The 9,020-nt window shown below is 35.2% G+C and overlaps 1 protein-coding gene across 1 annotated transcript; it reads left to right on the top strand.

The window, feature by feature from the left end:
* Positions 1-522: 522 nt before the first annotated feature.
* LOC111880288 (uncharacterized) lies at positions 523-1,777 on the top strand. Its single transcript, XM_023876700.1, has 4 exons — positions 523-837; positions 909-934; positions 995-1,364; positions 1,445-1,777. Exons 1-4 carry the CDS (start codon positions 523-525, stop codon positions 1,775-1,777), a joined length of 1,044 nt encoding a protein of 347 aa, XP_023732468.1.
* The last annotated feature ends 7,243 nt before the right edge of the window (positions 1,778-9,020 follow it).

Here is a 9,020-nt window from a genome sequence, read left to right on the forward strand (position 1 = left end):
GACAACCATGGAATCAGATGAAACCATTGTTAGTTATGCAATTTTCTAACCTTGATGAGCTTAAAAACATGTTGAGCAACTATGCAATTGCTAATGGATATGATCTCTGGTTTGAAAAAAATGACTCCCAAAGGTTGTTAGTTAAGTGTTGCAAAAAAACAAGTCACCTACTTGTCCATTTAGACCGTGGGCCTCTTGGATGAGTAAAGAGAAGACTTTTTAGATAAAATCTTTAGTTAGTGAACATAATTGTAGCAGGGTGTTTAAGTTTGGGTCCATAGTAACTTATAAGTGGTTAGGAAAACAGTTTATGAGTGAAATTATAGAGAAGCCAAAAATGAGTGTTAGGAAGATGAAAGCTAAAGTTTCAACAACATTCAATATAAATGTGAGTGTGGGGCAATGCAGCAATGCAAAGAAATTTGCATTACAAGAAATTGAAGGAATTCTAATTGAACATTATGGAGATTATGGTCATATGGTCATGAAATTCTGAGGACAAACCCTGGGTCTATTGTGAGGATGGATGTAGACATCATGTTAGATTCCACAACTTTGTTTTCTAAGTACTATGTATGCTTTAAAGCTGTAAGTGATGGTTGGAAGGAAGGGTGTAGGCGTGTGATTGGCCTTGATGGTTGCTTTTTAAAGGGTATTGTTAGGGGAGAAGTTTTGGCAGCTGTAGGGAAGGATGCAAACAACCACATCTACCCTATAGCATGGGATGTAGTTAGGGTTGAGAACAAGGCCACATGGAAATTGTTCATAGATCTCCTCATGGATGACATTGATGGTGGTCTTGGTGCAGGCATTACCCTTCTTTTTGATGGACACAAGGTGAGCATTGGTTCATATTTATACATCTATTATTATGCATGTTTCACTAAATTTGTTGTTGTTATTTGTAGGGGTTGCTAGAAGCAGTAAAAGAAAGGTGTCCAGAAGCTGAAGACAGATAATGTGTCAGGCACATTGTGGCTAATTTTGCTAAAAGGTTTACTGGTCAACATTTCAAGAAGCTTTTTTGGAGGATTGTCAAAGCTAGTACTGAACAGAAGTTCAAACATGTAATGGAAAATATCAAATCTTTAGATACTCAAGCATATGACTACCTTATAGATAGAGATCCTACTACCTGGTCTAAGGCATTTTTTAAAGAGGGAAGAGATTGTGATGCAGTTGAGAATGGGGAGAATGAGAGTTTCAATTCTACTATTAGGCATGCTAGAAGGAAACCAATCATCACTATGCTAGAGGAGATTAGGATATTTGTGATGGAGAGGATATCCAGTCAAAGAGTAGAAGGAATTGAACGGGATTTGACTATCTGTCCAAGTATTAGGATGCTTATACAAGATTTGAAGGTTAAACAGGGGTAACGTGTAGTTTTATAATTCAACAAATGGTTTTTATTTGTTTTGTGTTATTAGTTATGAATTTGTAGTCATTATTGCCTTATACAGATTATGGAGTGGATCTAATTGCTAAGACTTGTGTATGTAGAATATGGCAACTTACAGGGACACCATGCTTAGATGGAGTAGTTGCAATCTATTCCCTAAATCAAGATGCAGAAACATATGTGTCCCAATCATACAGTAAAAAGGCTTATCTAAAATGCTACAATTATAGCATTAACCCTCTCAATGGTAGTGATATGTGGCCAGAAATTCCTTATCGAAAGAATTTGCCTCCAAAAAGAAGAAGATTACCTGGTAGGCCATCAGTGAAAAGGAAGAGGGATGCAGTGGAAAGAGAGTTGAGTGGACCAATGTGACATCCCCATTTTTACGGACAGAAAAGACCAATTTTGTTTATGCTTTATAAAAATCACATTATCTATTTTAATCAAAAGGTTGCGAAATTTGTTCCCAGTAAAACATGACAAATACGTTATCAATGCATTTCCGAAGAAACATATTTTTATTCATTTTAAAACATTTGAGATGTCATCGTCAATATAGAAACATAAGCATAAATAGAACTTACATTCATAATCACTGGTGATCTATATCTCCTTAGTCTGTAATGTGACTTCATATCAATACCTGTGATATAAATAAACTGAGTGGGCCAGGTTGGGAAACCTGGTGAAAGACCTCAACTTTCGTATTTATGAAAGACCCAAACGTTCATACTATTCCAACATTATTCTTAAGTTACTTCCTCAAACATGCTACATGCATATTTATAAAACAATATTTTATATTTATAACGTGATTACAAAGGATTGGATACAAACCGACTAAGTTTTATTACATTTCATATCTACCCAGGAATCTACTATTCATATACATACATGAACATTAAAATACAGAGAAATAGTATTAACTATTCTAAATCTTTCAGCAGTATAAAACTAAATTGGATACTCATCACCTGCAATTGATAAATATTGAGAGGGATAAGCGATAACGCTTAGTGAATTCAATAAATAGATACAATATAATCTTATGCCTTATATATACCAATATGACAGAAGCAAAGGGAACAAGACATATGTGAGATCATGTGACAAGCGTTCATATCAATCAAAGACTTTATTCAAAGATATACTTTTCAATTCTTGATATGCATCAATAAAGCTTTGGCCCAAATGGCTCAGAAGACATATACTTTCTGATTAACATTTTGGTAGATTTCAGGCTTATAGCCCCGTCTAACCATTTGCCAATACCATAGAATAGAGTTCATTCTCATACAGAGTCATGCTCTACATGGTCAGAGGCTACATACCAGTCCTATCTAACCTTCTGCCAATGCCATAGAATAGAAGTCATTCTCTTATGAGACATGTTCTACATGGCCAGAGGCTACGTACCAGTATCACCGTGAATCTAAGTCCTTTCACTGATCACAGGGTCAAAGGTATATCTTTGCTATTAAAAATAGCAAATAAAAATAACCCGGAATAATAACGCTGAAAAGCACGTAGTACATATAACACATAACATACAATTGTTCCTATATATTAAACTCACCTTAAAATAATCGGGGGTTAAAATAGTAATTTGAGCAGCATATCGGCTCCAAATATGGCTTTATTTGTTGAAAACCGGGAGAATTAGCTAAAAACCGGACTCTAAAAAGGTAGAGCTTCAAAACCGAAAAGATAAATTTTTCGGGCTCTCTGGGCACTTCGGGGCATATTCCGGGCTTTAAAAATGTTACCGGGGTTTCGGGGCAATTTAAAATAGTGAAAATATTGAAAAAGGGGCCAAAAATGTCAAATTTAGGATTTTAGTCGGAAGATCTCGCAGCCTCCTTATTTATAGGCGAGGTCCGAAGGTCGGCTGAGAAGGAACCAGGCAGCAAAGCAGCTCGGTGGCATCAACAGCGAGGGAAACGAGGCTGCTGTGTGGCTCGGACGTGGCTCGCATGCGAGGCTCCAGGTGGCTCGCTTCGCAGGTCAACACGGGAAGGGCAGGTGGCGGTCTCGGATTGGCCGAGCCTTCGGTGCGAGGGGGTTGCGATGCACGTTGCCAGCTGCTCGGATGACTAAGCTGCTTCGGACACAAGGCGGACACGGCATCGGACCAATCAGAAGGTGCCAACGAGGCTGTGGTCCAATCAGAAACTGCCACGTGGATTAACACTATTCATGCGAAAATTAAATAAAAAATGTGCCAAATCTTGTAAAATCCATAACTTTTTCATACGATCTCCGTTTTTGACGTTCTTTATATGCACGCGTAGCTAAAATTATGCTCTACAACTTTCATTTAGACTCTGTCGGCTAATTTTGACTTTAATTTTAATATTATTATTTTTAACAGACCGGGATAGGATAATCCGTTAAAAATTCATAACTTCTTCATCCGACATCCGTTTTCATCAGACTTTTTACTGTTGTACTACAAATGACGAGACCTTCAATTCTCGTTTAGGTTGTGTTGGCTAAAAATCACCCGATCTAAAATTCGAGTTTTTAGCTGTCTACTGCTAAGCTGAAACTTCGAAAAGTCATAACTTCCTCATACGAAGTCAGATTTTGGCGTTCTTTTTTATCGAACTTCTCGGTTTAACGAATAATACAAATTTCATTTAGATTACTAAGGCTAAAAATTAGTTTATCAAAAACTCACTTTTTACGTCATTCGGCACCGTGCCGGTTTTGTCGCGAATCTTTGATTGGTCATAACTTCTTCGTTATAACTCGGATTTTGACGAGGTTTTCGCCTACGTGTTTTTAACGAGATTATCTACAACTTTCAATAATAAAATTTTACTTATTTCAAATTTTATATTTTCGCTAAATTTTCATTATTTGGCTATTAATTGGAATCTCATAAGACTTCCAACATTTTATGAGTGATTCTAAACATAGTTTTACTTCATTTCTAGTAAAAACTAGCTGTTAGAACTCAACACTCAATTTTATTCACTTTTAATAATAACAATACACAATTTCAGAACGTGTATGTTACAAATACCTCCTCCTTTTGAGGATTTCGTCCCCGAAATCATAACGATTAAAATAAATGAGGATACTTCACTCTTATCTCATTCTTATTTCCGCCAAGTATAATTTGGGCCTCGTTGGTGTTTCTACTTGAAAATCACCAACTCTACTTCTTTATTATGTAGATTAGTCGTTCATTCGTTTACAGTCTTTTCAGGGTTTTCTACATATCTTAACTTAATATCCAATATGTCTTAGGATAACGGAATCATTTCATCATATACGCTTAAGCATTTGCACAGATAACTCACATGAAACACTTTATGAATATCTGTCAAATCTTCAGGCAATTCCAAGTAGTATGCTTGCTTACCAACCGTTCTTTCTTCCAAAGTAGAATAACGCCTTTTCATGAAATACGTTCAGTATTACTAAATCATCCACCCGAAATTCTATGGGTTGTCTCCTCTTTTCTGCATAGGACATTTGTCGATCCTGGGCCGCTTTCATTCTTTCTCGGCAAAATTTGTATCTTGTCAGTGATGTATTGAATCATTTCAGATCCTCCAAAGATCTTCTGTCCTACGTCACACCAACATATTTGAGTATGACATTAGTACTTTATATACCTTCAGTATATTTTCTACTATTTGGATTGCTCTCTTCTTCTGATCATTTGTCTGAGGATGATAAGTTGTGTTGGGAGTAATTCGAGATCCCAATTCACTCTTCATACTCGCCCAAAAGTGAGAAGTGAAGCGAGTATCACGATCGGAAGAAAAAAATCTTTAGTGGCACACCATGTCTCGTGATGATTTCATCTAAGTAACTTACGCGTATTTCTCCAACGGAGTCGTTTCACGTGTGGCGAGAATATATGCACTCTTCATCAGCCGTTCGATAATTATCCAAAGATTATCATTCACAGTTTTCTTCTCCTCTTCCAAGGTATTAACTGTATAAGCCGGATAAGTAGAATAATTTACGAGTTTCTAAGAAAGAAATTTATTATTTTCACCGTAGACATAAATAGAATCTTCCCTTTCGATTGGGATGCATATCATCTCTTTGTAGCACAAGAGCTCTGCGTGGTTCTTTAACAACCAATCCATGTCGAGAATAATATCAAAGATAGGAATTAGGTTAGCAGGAAGATTATAACTTTCAATTCCTATAACACTAACTCTATAGGCTTTATCAGCAAGTAATGATATATTTCCTAGGTTATCTATATGAAATGATTGGATAATTGCGTAACAAGCAATTTGAAAGGAATATGCGAATTTATAAGGCACGAAAGAATTTGAGGCATCATAATCAAATAAGACGTGAGAAGATCTAAAGTTTACGAGAAAATTACTAGTCACAACATCCGAGTCCTATCTTACTTCCTCCGTGGTAATCTAAAATGTACGATATTTAACTTTTAGTTTGCCAAACAATTGTCAAACTCTTCAAACTTATTAATTACTAGCGGTGCTCAAACCTGCACCTGCTCATCATTCTCTATTGGGCTTTCGATCCTAATCTTTGAGTTAAAACTCAATTCTCAGTGCAGACTCCTGGTCCTTCTTGGTTTATAGACTAAACCCGCGATAAGGTCTTTACTTTTGCTATAACAGCAACTCGAATGGTTTTATTCTAATGACATTTGTATTTATAACACACAAGATACACAACGAACCAAACTCTTGTATTAGAATCAGATCGAATAAATCGAGCTGATAGAATAGCGAAAACAAAAAGAGTTTGATCAACACGTGGATGCTTCAGAATAGAAAGAATAGCACCACATATCTCTAATTCATGCTTTCGGATATACACATCTTTTAGCTTTTGGCACCTCCTCCTTTTTAGTTTGAGTACTCTTTGATTGTTGAACGGAAACTTGACTCCCTGCCATTTGACTAGTAAGAGTAGGGCAGAAACATTTCTTGTGTCCAGTAACACCACATAGCAAGTCATATCTCTGGCAAATGATTGCTCAATTCTTTAATGAAGATCCTTATATTTCTATCGACTACCTTGACCATTTACTTCTTCAGTATTCCTACTGAAGTTTCGTCACTATATGAGACATGGTTCTTTGAACCAATCAACTCCTTTCGCAGATTTATACTAATCGGACTCGATTCTTTATGACATTAAGATTTGAACGATAATTATCTTCTTAGTCATTATCGAAACGAAGGTAACGACACACATGAATAAAACGAAATCATTTACTAGCTTCTTGGTAACCTTGTGACTTTTCCTGATCCAAGTGTGAGTCCTGTGCTTCCAGTAGTATAGGCCTTTACTACTATTCACACCTACTCATACTCATCCCAAGTATTGTCTCGCAGTTCCCAAGTCACCATTCAAAAGTTTTCACAAAGAAACTTATCACACATGAATGTGTTCAAACATATACATACAACAGTTTCTCCTAGACTCAACTAGGGTTTTCACGTTTCTATCCAACATATATTGGATTACCTATACTCACCTTCTAGGATTCTTCTCATGCATATGCTTGCTTTAATATATCCTAATACTTTTCCATAGGTCGATAGAAATTTTACTTCCATTTCTTCATATGAATTCTTTCTCGAGTAGTGTCTACTCTACAAGACACATTATTCCAAAATTTACTCTAGTAGCATGGAGACAAACAGTCTTCTACTACCTGCATCATCTTCTAACTCATGCAAACCATCATGCACATTTGTTCATTTCATTATTCTTCCTTGAAATCGTGATTTTTATATCTGAGTAAGCCTAAGTCTACTTCATAGGAGTCTATCCTAAGAATTCTGCATCTTAGCTGCATCTCAGCAAGCTCTACTAGCTTCAACTTGGTTCTCTGTCATTCCTGACTACAACATCTCTTCTCATACGATACTATGGGTGTATTTCTTCTTCAATTAAGCATTCTACCTTACTTAAACAAGTAAGTTGCTTAACCATTTACCATTAAATGACTCGATTCACCATCCCAATCTTGTATGTTAAAGTCGGCTTAACACATAATGTAACTTCTATAAGGATGGGATAGAAGTCAATCATCACTTAGTATTATTAAATACTAAGTATGAACATCTTTTATAGGGTTACTACTCGAACTACATACTACATCACAAAGTCTTGGCCTATTAAGTCTGAAAAAACTTCATTAGCCTTTCCTTTGATCTTCATTTAATTCTTCTAATCTTGTACCACATCAATTGAGATACTATTGAAGTATTGACCGCCATCTTCGGTTCTTCTGATTCTCTAAACAATCACTGCTTCAATCTAAACAGCGGTGGAAACAACTTCGTGGATTTGCACCAACACATTTGTCTCGCCCAAACGTGTTTCAAACGCACATCTTTCTTCCAAAGATGTTATTATATATCAAACATACTTTAAATGTATATTACCACTCTATTGACATTAATACACCTATTACGATAATAATTCATATTTATTATTTTACGATATCTCGCGATCGTTTATTTATAAACTTATCGATGTCAACTATCATAAGTCTCTTTATCACTTCGAAAAATTCTATTACGAAAATTCTTAGAATTCTGAACATAAAATTTTCTAAACCAAGGTCGGCAACAGACCTTAAGCTTTCTCAAATAATAGCAATTATAGATAAGCACCTTAAGGCATGCTATATTCATTTATCATTTAGCACATATTAGAATATAAGGCATATCTCCTCTTAATATTCTAGTGCTTGATTCCATTAGGTATTCAACCTAAAATATACCAGATACATATCGTATCATCTTTACTTAACAATTATTGTTTAAGTTTATAAATTCTCAAAATTTCTAGTTCACTTAAACTAATTCTCTTAAAATTCTGAAGTAACTTGATATCTTAGAATACTAGGGTTTATCATTCCCAATCCCCCACTTAATATTTCCTATGGTTTGTATCCATATACTTATTATGAATCAGCTCATATATTGAGCTTCCAACAGTTTAAGTCTAAATACCAATCCGTGGTATTTAGTTCACTTAAACCATTGCTCTGATACCATGATTGAAAGACCCAAACTTTCATACTATTCCAACATTATTCTTAAGTTACTTCCTCAAACATGCTACATGCATATTTATAAAACAATATTTTATATTGATAAAGTGATTAGAAAGGATTGGATACAAACCGACTAAGTTTTATTACATTTCATATCTACCCAGGAATCTACTATTCATATACATACATGAACATTAAAATACAGAGAAATAGTATTAACTATTCTAAATCTTTCAGCAGTATAAAACTAAATTGGATACTCATCACCTGCAATTGATAAATATTGAGAGGGATAAGCGATAACACTTAGTGAATTTAATAAATAGATACAATATAACCTTATGCCTTATATATACCAATATGACAGAAGCAAAGGGAACAAGACATATGTGAGATCATGTGACAAGCTTTCATATCAATCAAAGACTTTATTCAAAGATATACTTTTCAATTCTTGATATGCATCAATAAAGCTTTGGCCCAAATGGCTCAGAAGACATATACTTTCTGATTAACATTTTGGTAGATTTCAGGCTTATAGCCCCGTCTAACCATTTGCCAATACCATAGAATAGAGTTCATTCTCATACAGAGTCA

Source organism: Lactuca sativa, chromosome 2, assembly GCF_002870075.4.
Source record: "Lactuca sativa cultivar Salinas chromosome 2, Lsat_Salinas_v11, whole genome shotgun sequence".
NCBI lineage: Eukaryota > Viridiplantae > Streptophyta > Magnoliopsida > Asterales > Asteraceae > Lactuca > Lactuca sativa.

Bases quoted from the DNA above. Each gene is read 5' to 3' on its own strand.
- LOC111880288 (XM_023876700.1), top strand. From the start codon at position 523: ATGGATGTAGACATCATGTTAGATTCCACAACTTTGTTTTCTAAGTAC. The intron at 935-994 runs GTGTCCAGAAGC...TTTTGCTAAAAG, and splicing joins CTAGAAGCAGTAAAAGAAAG to GTTTACTGGTCAACATTTCA. The intron at 1,365-1,444 runs GTTAAACAGGGG...ATGAATTTGTAG, and splicing joins TGCTTATACAAGATTTGAAG to TCATTATTGCCTTATACAGA.